Source organism: Pelecanus crispus, chromosome 12 (genome assembly GCF_030463565.1).
Source record: "Pelecanus crispus isolate bPelCri1 chromosome 12, bPelCri1.pri, whole genome shotgun sequence".
Taxonomy (NCBI): Eukaryota; Metazoa; Chordata; class Aves; order Pelecaniformes; family Pelecanidae; genus Pelecanus; species Pelecanus crispus.
This window is the reverse complement of record NC_134654.1, coordinates 9,776,356-9,791,638: the sequence shown is the minus strand read 5'-3', so window position 1 is coordinate 9,791,638 and position 15,283 is coordinate 9,776,356. Positions and strand designations below refer to the sequence as shown.

The window sequence follows — 15,283 nt, the reverse complement described above, 5'->3', positions numbered from 1 at the left end:
GGCAACAAGACAGACCTCTGTTCCATCCTTAATCCCACAAAGCAGTGGAATGTCTCCCGATAGCCCGTAAAACAGAGAGTGATGCTAGGAGCATAATTTGCACATTTTTGTTAGAGGATAAGCGTGCCTTTTTGAACTCAAGTTCATCTCGCACCCTGCTTTGGCAGAAGAGACAGTACTGTGTAATCACCAGCAAGCACATAATGGGCCATATTTGAGGAATGGCTGCACAGGTCAGACAGGGACAAAAAGCTCAGACTGCAGCATCACATTGCAACGATCCACTTTATTCCACTACCCTGCTTTTAAGTCAGACAGCAGTGGATTTGAGCCCCAACAGGCTGTGGCCTGTTTTAATCTAGCAAACTAAACTGGAAAAAATGTTACTCCAGAGTAAGCATATCCACAGATCTACTCTGAAGTAGCCACAGCATTTTAAACCATAAAATACGAATTTTAAACCATAAAACATGAATTCTGCTTTCTCAGGCAGGCAAGTCTTTACATAGAGACCTACTTTCTATATATATATATATTTACTGGGATGGGTAAACACCTTTGAAACCAAATTAACAAAAAGGCTATCTCAAACTGGGACAAGAAGGCTGTGAAATCTACACCTCCAATTATAACTTTCATTAAAAAAGTATCTTAATTGCTGCATTTACTACAATTTTCCTTGAGTTGCCCCTAATCAAATGCTGATCTGCCTTCCCTGATACTCTGCACCAGTGATAATTAACACTGTTCTGCTAACTACTTGATAAAGGAAGGTCATTAGCATTCTTGCTATTTAAGTAGCTCATTAGATCTAGTTTATCAACCTACTCACATAAGAAAGTTGGGGAAGGGAGAAAAGTGAAGGGTGACAAGTGATACAGGCTTATTCTTAAAATCTTTCCAGGTAATACTAGGAGTGGCACAAACCCCCTTCAAAACAGAACAGCTCAGATTTGCTTACAATTAATTACAAAGTCACTCACACTCAGACCTCTCTTTCGAAAGGAGACTGTTCAAAGGCAAGATGCCTGTTCAGACACTTGTGATCTCTGCTGCCAGGCGAACCAGCATGCCTGGGCACCGCAAACTGATGCAGCGTTCGGTCACGGTGTCTGCCAAGAGGAGGCTGTCAGAAACCCAGTATTTCGGGTAATGCTGCCATTTGCGTAACTAGAGATGGACAGATGGGGAGAGCTTTTGGATGACCCTCAGGCACACAGATGAGCGATCGGGGTCCCCCGTCTCACAGAGCCTGGTTGCCAGACCATGGCACACTGTCCTGACGCTGCTTGGCTGGAGGTTGCATCACTCAGGTAAAACTGAAGATGCAGCAGCCAAGGAGGTCAGGACAGGTGGGAACCACCACCAGATGAGTACAGGGAGTAGCTTTTAGCCCATCAAAAGGTGTTGGTGGAGGAGAGCTGATCTCTGGCACTTTAAAACACCATCCTCACACATTGATGTTGCTAGGTGCCAAACATACAGACAGGTTTCAATCCCTAGACCTGATGGATGGTTGCACAGGGGAGATGAGAAAGATTTTAATAAAGCAGGAAGCTAACAGGAGAGCCAACAGCACCAGAGCAGCAAGGACAGCGTGCGCACACAACAGCAAGTTCCCTGGCCCATGTAGAGAGAACAAAGGCTGCAGTAGGTGCCCGCTTCTCATCGCAGCCAGCGCTAGAAGTAAGGCAACGATGGAAGAAGAAAGCAGTGCTGTGCTCAGATAGGAAGCAAATGACTGACTTGGAGGAAGGAAAGAAAAAGTACCAAGGCACAGACTCCAAAAAAAAAAAAAAAAAAAATCACTGTCTGTACTCGGTTTTGCTGAAGCAAAAGAGTACGTCAGCGAGCAGAGGGAGACCACTGTGTGAAGGAATAATGTAAACCCTGAGTAGGGAAAACAGGCTCATGCATGCACGTGCACAGATGAACACAGAAGCGCAGACTCACTGGCACTTCTTACAATTATGTAATTTTAAAGGGCAACAGAGATATAACCAGAATTAATTATACAAAGAGCTGGAGCTATGATGCAGAGAAGAGTTAACTGTATTTCACATTCTGCTGCTAGCTACCTCCACACAGCTCTTCTGAGTCTGAAATGCTGTCTAGGTATTAGGGTACAGGAAGAGCAGTTAGAAGACCTTTATCTGATACTCAACATAAGTGGTGAGATTTGGGGTATTTCTCTTAATTGTTCTGTGCTTCAGCAACCGCGTCTGCATAGTGTGACCTTTCAAAGACAGAGAAGTACTAGAGATATTTGGGTGTAATGCACTGAACAGGTGAAATTTCTCACTGACTACCTCAAGAATAAAGCATGAAGTTATACTCCAAGTTGTTAAACAGGAATTACTTAAACTCTGCAGGTTATCACAAAGGTCCTGAAAAAGTTACAGTTATCCAGGAATAAAAGCTGTCTCATCTAATGAAATAGTGCAGCAATGCCTATTCTTATTTGTGAATAAATAGGCAGCACTGATTTATAGTAATTGATCTCAGTGCTTGGCAGGAAGTAAAACCTTCACAAATTACAGCTGCCACACTAAAACTGCATTTGCATAACTTTGTAAGTCAGTCTTAAGCCTTTTTACCATAATAAAAGTTATCAATATTTAAAGAGACATGAAAAATAACCATACATACATGCTTCCTTCCACTTAGCTTTTAAACATTAACACGTATTTGGTGCTTTGAGTGATTGTAAGGAACTGCATTGCAAGATTTGGAACTGGGGGAGATTACAGAAAAATCTGAGTCTGAACTTCAACTCTTACGGCACACCACAGAGCAAGGGAGCAATCACACACATGAGGCTGCAGCTGTGAAGTACCTGCTGAGTTCCACACGAGGACTGCAAGATCAATACAACATTTACTGGTATCCAGCAAACAGAGACAACTGCCTGCGACAGCTTAGTCCTACAATGACACGGGTATCTGATTCTTTATTAAGGGCACTGCTCAAGGGCATCTCACTATGAACTCACCAAAACTATGTAAGATTCCAGCCATATTTGATCAAAACACTACTCATGTAGTGAGGGAGATTCAGTAAACAGTGAGAAGAAATGGCAGATCTCCAGGATCTCAGCTGAACCCTGAGTGATCAGGAGGCTGAGTTTCACCAATTCTGAGCATGCCTGTTACTGCAGTTCATTTGATTTATCCTGCCTTCTGCCTCTCTCTTTCAAGACCTACACCCTGCTCTTCGTCTGCTTCATGGTAACTCTGGAATAACAGCAGTGTGAGTTGATGTCCTCAGGCTGGGGATTCCCAGAAGGACTATGGGAATTGGGTTCCCAAATTTCCCCTAAAGACAACAGAAGTAGGTTTCTTAGCTCCCATAGGCTGCCTTGAAAATCCTAGTCATAATGCAAGCCGCTTTTGTAACCTGCCCAAGTGAGACATCCTGCGTGGAGGCCTCCATCCTATAACTCAGCTGGACAATTCCAATGACAAACACCTGCAGTTTTTAACAATCAAGTTGATGGCTTGTCTTAGCTCTGGTGGAGAAGTTGGCTGTTTGTCCTTTCACTTCAATCAAATAGTATTTGTTTTTCTGTGTTATGTGAAAGCTGCAGTTGACCTTTCAGTCAGTGTAGCACAGGGAGCATGAGTCAGCCAAGCCAGTCCGGAGGCTACAGAAATGGATGCTGGTGCCTTCCATGACATGAGTGCTTTGCTCCTGCTCTCCTACCACAGAGCCTTGTACTTGAGTAGTCTCCTCCCAAACAAGAACTGCCCAACAAGTACATTAGAAAAGAGTAATTCAAAATCATAATTAATATTTTTCCAGTCTAAAGAAAGCCTAAGGCAGCTATTAAATTGGGGTTAAGCATATTTCAGGCAGGCATCCTTAAGTAACTCACAACTTGCTTGATCTCTGAATACCAGAAGGGCAAGGCACATTATTTTCTACAACCAAGGTCCTTTTTTTTAATCTGTGACACTAAAGAGCCCTAGGCAACTTTCAAGATTAATTGCAGTCATTCAGGGTCCTCGCCATTCCTCCCGGATATCCCTCTTACATAAGAAAAAGAATGAACGTGCAGCAGAGTCACCTGAGACAGACTCAGCTGCATCTCAGACCCTGCCTCTCACTGCTGGCGCCTGCTTTCAAAGCACACTGGCCTGCTTATTTCATTCTCCTACTTGACATTCCCCATGTCGCCTGCCCTGCACAAAGCAGTCTCTTCCAGTGATTCCTTTGTTCTTGCCACTTCCAAATAATTTCTAAAATAAGATCATTTCTCCCTGGGTGCCCAGAACATTGAAGTAAATAAAGAGTAAGCCAAATTGTACATACTTATTCTCTTGAGACATTTCTCATTTCTTTGGTCTGTTCAGCCTTATCTGTATCTGTCTCTTCATGTATGGTTCAGAGGGCTATGGAGCAACTGTATCATTTTTGGGAGCTGGCATTCAAGAGTAAATATTTATGTGTATTTAAATATATATATACACACAAAATTAAATATATATAAATAAATATGTATAGATAACACACACCAGTGTCTATGGGATGAATAGATGAGAAATGACATTTTTAAAAAGAAAAAGGTCCACAGCACCCAGCAGCTGTGTCACACAGCAGTACTGAGCTGGACAAGCACATCAAAGTTCTGTCTCTCAGGTGATGAGACTAGTGAAGATCCCAGTTACATCACTGGAAAATTGTAGCACCTTCAACACAACATAGGCAGTGCTACTTAGGGCTTTACATGGAAGCTACTATATTTTATAAAGGACAATCTGTGTTCTCTGAAACTCAGTGCATCAACTCCACAGAAGGGTGCAAGGGAAAGGAATTACTCCAGGATATCTACATTTCTTTTCCTCATTACATTTCCCAGGCCTTATATTTTTGACTGTGAATATTCTCTGATTGCCAGCTTTTGGAGCAGGGTCTTTTGTTTTGCTCTGCACTAGGATAATGGTGGCATAATAAGGGAGATCACCAGTCAGACCAAGGCCAGCAACTGCCACAGTAATAGAAGGGAATACTACTAATAAAAACCCAAAGCATACACACCAGAAAGGAATACTAATAAAAACCCCAAAACATACATGCCCATTGTGCCATGGATTTTACACCATCATTTATTATCATACATACAAAACAGGTTCAAAATATCAGCAGGTCAGAGGAGCTGCATGTTGCCACCCATCAATAGATACTTGGTTTATGAGACCAGATTAACAGTTAAACACAAACACACACACACACATGACTCTTCCAATCTAATTTCTGAGAGACCTATGTCCACACCACAGAAGCAACTGCTCTCCCTTTACAGAGCTGTCTATAAGCTTTACAAATGCCCTAGGCTAAAACGTTTTAGGAGGTCACTTCTCATGCCGAAGTGGTCCTTCCAGGTTTGAATTGTAGCCCACCGATAACATAAGCATGTAAAAAAGTTGCATTGCACTGCACCGCTTCCCGTTCTGCTGATAAATACAGGCCTTCCTTCCCTAGCACGGTTTAACTTGGCATTTTAGATAAGCAGTTAGTAAAAACAAACATGGGCACACAACCCTGCCAAAACCTGCTGTGAGCACTTACAAATCCAATCAGATAAGGACTGCCAGCATCTCCCAGGAGGTGTGAAGTGAAACTCTGCAAGGCCACTGCGGTTGCACGGCGTGTTGGAATGACCACATACTGCAAAGAAGGGGAAAGAAATAAAAAATACATAAGGAAACTGAAGTAAGAACCTGTCCAGCTGTCTCGTATTGCTCAGTTTATACCCAGGTCAGGATAAAGTAAACAAGCTTCCCCAGATGTCAGTGGCAGGCACAGCCACTGCCCAGTCCACGGGTGGCTGAAGCAACTGGGGAGCTCAGCTACCCCTCCTGCCTTTCAAGTCCTCCTGATGGCAGGTGTTCAGGGAAGGAAGCTCTGTCCAGTCTGCACTCCTCTCAGCAGCCCTGAATGCATGAGTTTGACTAACAACTTTGCCCGTGAGACACTTTACTATTGCTCCTCAGCCTGTATTTTGCTTGGCTGATGGGGAGAGTGAAGTTCGAGGTTGCCTGCAGCACGTAACTTGCTCAGCACTGCCAGCCTTCCAAATGAGGACTTTGCTGTAACCTGGGATATAGTGCTTCTTCCATAATAAAGATATCATTTTGTTTCCTAAACCATAAGCAATTCACATCAGCACAAAAGGTCATACATCCTCCCCTCCCAGTCCATCTCTAGCCACTTTGTATTTTTCTCAAAAATTTGCTATTCTACTTGTGAAAAGTGAGAAGGACACATTAGGACAATTTTCCATAGCCAAGATATTGTAGTTGGGTCTCCACTCCTCTAATAGGACACGACACCCTCAACCAAGTCCTGCAGAAGTACAGAGGATCAACAGAAAACACAGATTACTTCCCCATTAAGGGACCAGACCTCCCAGAAAAGAGAGCCCTAACCATGGAAGGGGATGAAAGATTAAAAAAAAAGAAAGAAAAAAAACCCCAACAAACCCCTGTCCTGTGGAATGACCTGAATTTTACAACACACATTTAGGAGCAGAAAAAAGTAATTGTCTCCTGCATAAAACTTGTGAAAGAAGCTGGCTAAGAACATCTGCATCAAGTCCACATATCCCAGGTTATAAATTGATTCTGTCTTGATTTGAAGGCTGAAAGTAATGAAGAATTCAATAGGTCGGCTGAAAGTAATGAAGAATTCAATAGGTCTCTAAATCCAAGTGAGTTTTGTTTCCACTTCTAATCACTGAATCTTGTTCTGCCTTTTTCTGTTGCTCTGAAGAGCTGTCCTGCCAGAAATGACCTTCTTGTTTAGCTATTTGTAGACCATGATCCCTTTTACTTGTCCACTTTCTCTCTGATGGGCTGCCTTTAGTCTTTCTTCAGAAGCCGTGCCTTCCCAGATTTCAACTCATTCTTGCAATCCTTTCCTGAAGTCATTTATTAATTAAATGTGACATTTCAGGACTGGCATATCCCCAGCTAGAGATACACAGAGATCAATTTACCTTAGCTGACTGAAGTAAGGAGAACTCGCTGCTCAACAGCAGCATATTTCAGGACACAGGATCTGATGCACTGTTTCAGTGCTTTAACACTTCCTCTTAAGGAAGGTGAGTTGCCCTGTCTGCAGTGGAAAGAGTTAGCCGTAAAAAAAGGAAAGAAAAGAAACAGCACTGAGAAAATCCATGCTAGAAGAGAACTGATGCCTATGTAGAATGATCATCTCATTCCAAGCAGAGACAATTATGAATGATGGGTAAAATTAGATTTAATGCTTTTCCTTAGGGTTTTACCATGTGCTTTCAAAATGACCTGCCAGTTCTTTCATTACTGGTTTGACAAAGCTGCAAATGCACACTGCTAATGCACATATTAAATGGGTACCCTGTTAAATTCCTGTCGTGCAACAGAAGAGCAAAAGATGATCAGATCCACAGCAGCCACCTGGCTGCGGATGTTAGACACTGTCCTCCTTTTGCATCCTGGAGTTCAAAACAGACTTGAAGGCTCACAGAAATCCCAAGAGGAAAATAAGGTCTAGACTTTATTAGAGAGACAGAAACGTACTGAAGGTCACACTGTGAAACAGTAGGAGAGCCACACGATTCATTACCATTCCCCAAAGATGCAGGGCAATGGGTGCAACCTGGATAGATTAGACAGAAGAAGAAGAAAAAAAAAAAAAGAGAGAAGAGAGTTATTGTTACTCTTCCCACCTGGCCCCAGTTCACACAGGTGCAATGGAGAAGCATTCTGCAAGAGCTGTTTGAAAAAGGGCATCTGAGAAGATAAAGTGAAATTCTACCTAATTCAAGAGTCCAGAGTTGTGTATATCTGTGAAACAGGGAATTTTAAACTTACATTAATATATTACTCTTTCTATAATGTTTATGTTAACAAATCTGGAGAAGAAAGCCTGCCTGGCTCTAAGGTCTATCCATTTTCTCAGCAAAATGGCAAATTTATTAAAAAACTTACCATTTTCAGGGAGTGGCAGTGAATTGGTGCCAACTGGAGAAAGAAATTTGAATGATACCTACATCAAATGTGTGTGTGCACATATATATTTATACACATGAATACACACACACATATTAGACATAATTTTGCATGTATATCTGTATTATGCATACATACAGTTTTGTGAGTAGCAATACAATTTCCAGCAAGTTTTCAGTTTGCCTAGCTAAATGAGTTATTGATGGTTGAAACCATCAATATGGTTTGGCACTATGAAGTGCCAAAACTTAGTAAATTTAGTCTGGAATTCAAAAGACAAACACACCCCACACACACCCCCCAAACAAAAAACTCAACATGTGGCAAGCAAACAAACATGAGATTTTTCCTCTTCCTCTAAAAAGATACTGGAAAGAAAAAAAGGCTTAAACCAGCATCTCCAAAACACCAAAAAATACTCCACCCTATCCCTACTTAAAAGGCATTTTATTCTGATGGACAGGAAGTAGTTGGTAGCAAACATTATCTACTGTTCTAGGAAGACAGCAGTAAATTACAGCTCTAAATGGGCATTTTGATACTAAAATAGACCTAAATTCAAACCATCCATGGCCTGGTTTGAACATCCCACAGAAACTGGAGGTGGAAGAGCCACAGCAGCTGAGGCGGAAGTCCGTGGGATTGTCCTGGCTCATCTCTGACTCCAGGTTCAGAGGCAGGCAGCACAGAGGATGGGCAGGGAGGCTGACCAAGCAGCTTTGGCAAACCTCTGCTCTTTAAATAGAGGTTCAGAAAGGCCGTGGTTTACTGCTGACATCCCCTTCCTGTAGTGAAACCAACAGAATGAGTCGGTCTGAAATAAGCTAACCAGGAAAGCCAAGGAGAGATCACCCTTCTCCCAGCAAAAGGCCACGTGCCAAAGAGGTAAGTTCTGATGTTTCTTTGATAGAAATCTCTACTCTCTAAAACACTTTGTTATCCTCTCTGGGTTAGACAGTAATCTTCAGGACAATGCACACCGACCTCTTCCAGCACCAAAGGCAAGGAAACACATGCTAACCCCATTCTACTCATGGACAGAGCCTGGAAGCAGCCCAGGTGTCCCTGTTGTAACTACTGTTCAGAAAAGGCAAAGGCTGTGATCCAGAGAAACCAGCCTGAGAGAGACCCTTTGCTCAAGCTAGGCAGACACTGTCTGAAAAAATACTTCTAAATGAAGTAGAAGGAGGCTGGTCTCCAAATCACAGCACAACATGGAGCAGTACATAGCCATCTGCAACCCTTGGCCCACAGAAGAACTGCAGAGACGCCCCTTGGCACGTCCTTCCTGGTCAGAGCTGCGCTCAAGTGTTTGAAGTGGGCTGTGTACCTTCATTCAAAGGCACTCCTCATCCTGCCTTACATCTAAACCACAGCACTCACATTACTGATGCGTTGAGGCACACTAAGAGAAGCAACCATGAGAACTTCTGGAAATGCTATTTATCTTCAGCTGTAAAAAGAGGGCAATATTTTATACTACATAAATAATTGGGTTTTATTTATAGGGAAGACAATCAGAACAAAAGCAACATTCCTCCATGCCTGTGGCACAGCTGAGCACCAGCCTATGCCAGTTTCAAGCCTAAAGGAAGACTTTGACGCTACAGCAAAACATCAAAGCGGCTCCTCCGTGGCAGCTTATGACCATTTAAAAAGAACTAATGTTTTAAAAGAAAAAATAAATATGCAGAGTATTTTTTTGCATGAGCGTCAGGACTTTGCATAAACTGGAGGATGGCTTTTCTCAGCAAAGACCTAAAGAGATTCTGATCGCAATAGCTGAGGCCCTTCAAATTGCCAGCTGGCTCTTACACAGAAATGCCACCAAGCCTCTGTCCATCATCTTTATTTTTGAGATGTGCTGTAGAGGAAAAACCCCAATATTAGGATCAGATTCGACAAAGTCCCAAGCACTCAGTGTGTCTCAGAATGTTACACATTTGCCTGCTGCACTGAAGCTCATTCATTATTGCTGTTACAAGGCAGTTTTAATGCTACTTTGGGGTTCTGGTAATTTTGAGGCCAATTTGCAAAGATGGCTGATAAAATCTGTTTCATAATTACCATAGTCCATAAGAAACATCCCCCCCTTCCCTAAGCACTATCTGAGCATGTGCCTGGGAGGAGATTTGGAGAGTGGTGCTCAGGAGAATAAGGCATGTTTTGTACAAATTTGCATTTGGAACAAATACCAGCCTTTTAAAATCTCAAGCAGTGCAGTACATTCTGCAGTGCTGACAGTTTATCAAACCTAGCACTCAGCACCTTTTACTGCAGACAATTTGAGGTGCTGCACACCGACTGTTACACTGGCAAGAACGGTAGATGCAATGGAAGCACGATGCTGTGAAGAGCCAACAATTAAATTTGAAGATAGTAAGCAAACATCCTTGTTTTGCCAAGGAAGTTAAACTTGCAAAACCTCTGAAGATGCTTACCAACTTGCCCGATAGGGTTCTTAAGCAGTCATGAGATCTGTAAATCTTGGGAGAGCTATGATAAATCATTTGGGATGCAGTTTCCAAAAAGCCTCACTTCTGGCATAATGAAGAAAGTGGGAACAGTGTTCAGCCAGTATTGAGAGCTTTTTATCCATGAAAACAGGATAATATTTATGTATACGATGAATGTGTTGTTAAGCTTAGGCTAATAATGCTTTTAAGCTCCTTACCAGCTGCAGGCAAGAACTGACACACTTCTGATTACACCAAATAAATAGTAATCAGTAGAAATTAATTTGTGAAACATTTAAAGTGCATCTCGCTAAAGCATATCCACACCTTTCTCTTGGCTAGGAATTCTTATAAAGCTGTCTGTCAAACATGGTTATAGCCCTGGCTCTCACCTTTTGTCTGACTAAACATCCTCTCAAACCCCTTGTGTAACATGAATGCACTTCAGACCATCTGTTTACAGGCCTGCATTGATCTAAGTGGATGTTTACATTTATTTGTATAGCACTTCTGCAGGTCTACTTGTGCTGATAATGCATTAAGCTGGACATCATATATGACACTCCGTTCATTCTTCTAAACAGACAAGAGAACAGCTAGCTTAAGAGTTGGCATGAATTACCAAAATCCAATTTTTAACATGGTTTTAGTTTCTTTCCCATGTTTTGGAAATTGGAACCAAGAAATTATTTCCAATTATTTCCAATCATTTTTATGGAGTTCTTTTGCACTAAAGCAACATAAATAACTGCAAATGCATCCCTACAAAATGCAACTGACTATACGATGCTGGTAAGACAGACGGCAAACCCTACAGAAGCTATTAAAAAGCTACAGGATTCTGAAGTCACATTGAAATCAACACAAAAAATCTCAGTAATTAAAATGGGACAATGATGGCATCTTTAGTACACTTGATATAACGAAGTAGTTGGTTGAATGTCTTTTGGGGTTAGCTTGAGACAACGTAGGTCACGTTTCAGCTCTCTCTCTGGCACAGATTTTCTGGAGGGCCTTGAACATGTCCGACAGGTACCCTCCCTCCAGCTGCGCTATGTTGGCAGCAGAGATGACTACCTCAGCTGCTCTTTGAGAGTCACTGCTGGAGGACAGCAGATCGGCTCCATGGCCAAGCCCTTACTTGTTTCAGCCAATGCTAGTGAGGATATAAAAGATGTGCTATTTAAGCCCATCAGCTAATTCTGACCAGAGAGAGTTGGGAGCGCTCCCTGGGAACATCACAGCCAAAGGCAGGATGCAACAGGAAGCTCTGGCAGGAGGCAGTAATAAGCAACTACAAATACTGTACTACAATTTCTTCCTTAACACAGTTGTCTGTAGACTGCACGTCTGTCCAAGTGTTGAGATACCACTTAATGAATGGCCACAGCAGCCTTGAACTCAGCACAAGCTGCAAAACCCATATAAGTACAGAGTAAACACCCGTTCAGCCCATGCAGAGCTCTCTCAGACTAAAGTTAAACTAGTAGGAGGAACCAACCTTGGTAATTAGAAGCTATCTAACGCTACTGAAGTACACTGATAACCTTTGTTTCTCCATGCTTTATTCACATCTGAGAGAAGTGGAATTAGCCACCCCACCCCACCTCCCAAAGCGTTCTCTGCACAAATGAGTTAAAGACTGAAAGTTCATCAGGCAACACAGTTATGGCAACTACAGAGCTACCTTCAAATATTAACACAACCTTGAATTTAAATCATAAACAGAACTTAAGCAGAAGTTTGAAGTTCTTTGCTGAATCAATATATCAACACCATTATCTTTATATCTAGGAATACTGAGCCAGATTGTCTTCTCATTGGTGTTTGCATAAGCAACAAATACAAGTCAAGGGAGTTTTCTTTTGATGCCAGACTGATTATATTTTTAGTTCTGTCAACAACCTGCCAAAAGACCTCGGGCAAGTCCTGTAATGGTTCTGTGCCCTAGTCTCTTTCTTTTTCATACAATAAGCAACAAGCAATAACCTCCTTCACAATGGGATTTCAACATACAGTATGTTTGATAGGCTCTGTGCGTCTCTGATGGAAGCATCTACAAAACATGCAAGGCTCTCTAACAAACGCCCAGACTATTTCATATGAAAATCTAGCTGCTGAGGTCAGCTTGCTGATTTGAAAGACTTAAAAAGCTCTGTGGTGGAGAAAGAATGGAAAATGAAGGACATGAGGTGAAAAGTCCCTGACAGTTTCCTCCTGGACAAGGTGGACATAGTCCAAAAATTCTTTATACTTTCTTTTCCTCTCTCCTCTCCCAGAGGTGGTTTTCTATTGTGTATGTGTTGAATGGTAGGTTTGCTGGAGTTAAGCCAAAGAGAGAGGTAGACGGCTGCCTTTGTGGTCAGAGGAGGGAGGGAGGGAAGGATTTCCTATTGCAGAACAAAGCTGAGTTATTGATAACAAAATCCACTAATGTGCTGACTATTAGGAAATGCTGGCTGATTTCTTTGCATATGGGGGTTTGCGCAAATACTTAAAATTTGGGGAAACTCTGAATTCAGTAATGGTGTCCCTTCTGGACATTTCCTCTCCCTGGTGCTCAGAACAAAGGACAAGAATAATCTTTTTTTTCTTTCTCTCTCTATCTCACTTTCCTTTTCATCAAGTTAAAAAAAAAAAAAAAAAAAAAGAATAGGCTGAAGTAAGGGCTAGGCATTTGGAAGAAGCTGTGAACTTCAGGTTGTTCTTGCAAGCTGACAAACTGCTCTGGCCACCAGAAGAGAAAGATGCTGTTCCAAAATACACTCACCATTAGTATGTCTGCTGTGATAGCCCAGTTTGAAAACAGAAGAGTTTCTCCGATAAAAATGCAAATCTGTTGTAACAAAACACACAAAAAGGAGAAGATTTATTCACTTGACATTCAAGGGAAAAATAACCTGTCACAAACTTTCCTTTGTTGCTTATTTGTCTCAAACGTGCTCAAAGGATTCTTCTGTACACAATACACTCCTGGTTACTGTTGTGGTTTATCCTGAGTATTAGAAAACTATAGATTTTTATCAGAGCTCTAGAGGGTTGGCCTGCAACTTCACTAGTGTAAACTGTTTATGATCTACAGAGTAGCTAAATAAAAGGCTGACACACTTGGTAACAGAAGAATATGAGAAGCCAGCAAGAAGAGACAGCCCTGAGCTTCCATACTTAAATCATTCTGTTCCAAAAAGCCAGTTAGAAAAGACAAGAAGGCCACAACTCCTCAAAACACAGTCATTTTCATCACTAGGAATCAAGTTATGTGTTAAGCTCTGTAGCAAACCAAATGAGGTTCTCTACCCACTATGTGCAAGATCCCTTCCCTCCCCTGCTAGCATATGGCTATCCTTTTTTGGGGGGACATAGGTCTAGGCACTATAAGAACTTAAGCATTACATTGGTAATATCTACATACAGTCAGGACAGGACTTAAGTATGGGGTTTGCAACATCAGTATCTTATGGTGAAATATAACTTGACTCTGTGGAGTTGGTCAACAAGACACATTAGAAGCCCTGTGTATGTAGCAGGAGGTGAGCTTCTTTTTGTGTTGGTGTGGTATAAACAGCCACCACATATTCCTTCCACCTCTGGCACTCCCTCCTCACTTACTCCCATCCCATATTGCCTTCTCAGTTGTGCTGGTACAACAGAGCCAAGCAAAGATTCAGATCAGGAAACCGAGATGGAGCAAAGAATGTTTTATTGGGGGGAGGTAAGGGAAGAGGGGCTTGTTTTGCTTATTTTTCTTATTTTTAACCCAAATCAGTTCCCTGATGCAGTCCACTAAATGGTTCTACAAACACTTACAGCAGTTGAAGAACTGGAAATGATCAAGAGGAGAAACTAATTTAACCTAGCCTCTTTGTTAAAAGAAATGTTCATTGAACTGAGTCCAATGGAGCAAAGGTGACATGACTTCAGGAGGAACACTGCCTTCATCAAAAAGCTTTTTACCCATATTTCAATCATGAAACTTTTGCTTTTATGCTGTAGGTTAACAATTCAACAAAGAAATGTAGGTTCAACAGGATGAAAAAACAAGGATGGAAAATCTTCCATGCACACATTTTCCTCTCCCTTTGTGTATTATGAAGAGCAGAACACATAGACAAAGTGCTATGTAAATAACCAGACTTGTAAAAACCAGCTCCCCTGTTCCCCACCAGCAAGAAGGCAAGCAAAACTCCTTTACTAGATGTCCCCCAGAAGGTTGCTTTCTGCCCAGCTAACCCACTTCTTTCTGTGGCATCTAGGGAGAAAATATTACTCCTGAAATCCCTATTGGTAGTTGGAGATAACAGCTATGGACATTTGGATTCAGGTATTGAAGATTCCCCTTTCAATTGCTTTATACTCAGTTTTTGTTATATAGAATAGACTACAATTCATTAATGAAACAAAGCTGTCAAGAAATACACAGTACACTTTGCTCTGAGGAAACATTCAGATGGATGTTGTTTTGTGGTGTGTGAGCTTTGATGCGCTGACAATCACAGTCACTGTCCTAATCCCTGCCACTTGCACAGGCTCAGTTTGGGGTGGGAGGAGGACCTCCAAGATTGGCAGCTATGGCTCTGATGCGACCACCACAGTTGTCTTTCCCACACACCGGTTGAGATTGCCTAAACCCCTCAGACCATCATGTCACTGCCAGGAACACTCTGCTTTATTTAGCAAGTCTTACGCATTGACCTGCAGAAAACTTCCTCTATTTGTTTCTATAATTGTCTTTGTTTCCCACACATTCCCCTTCCCTATTCCCTCTTTTTGTGACTGGATCTACTTCCTCTGTGATGGTGTCCGAGACAGTCACTACACCCCAGCTGGTCAGCTAGG

At 42.0% G+C, this 15,283-nt stretch overlaps 1 protein-coding gene across 1 annotated transcript in view; it reads right to left on the bottom strand.

The window, feature by feature from the left end:
- The window catches only part of LOC104033656 (sphingosine-1-phosphate transporter SPNS2-like), a 138,287-nt gene that overhangs the window by 23,316 nt on the left and 99,688 nt on the right, over positions 1–15,283 (bottom strand). The window contains exons 9-10 of the mRNA XM_075720125.1: positions 13,218–13,283; positions 5,569–5,667 (exon numbers count right to left, since the gene is read on the bottom strand). Of these exons, the coding sequence (XP_075576240.1) occupies positions 5,569–5,667; positions 13,218–13,283 (165 nt within the window). The remainder of the gene's footprint in view (positions 1–5,568; positions 5,668–13,217; positions 13,284–15,283) is intronic.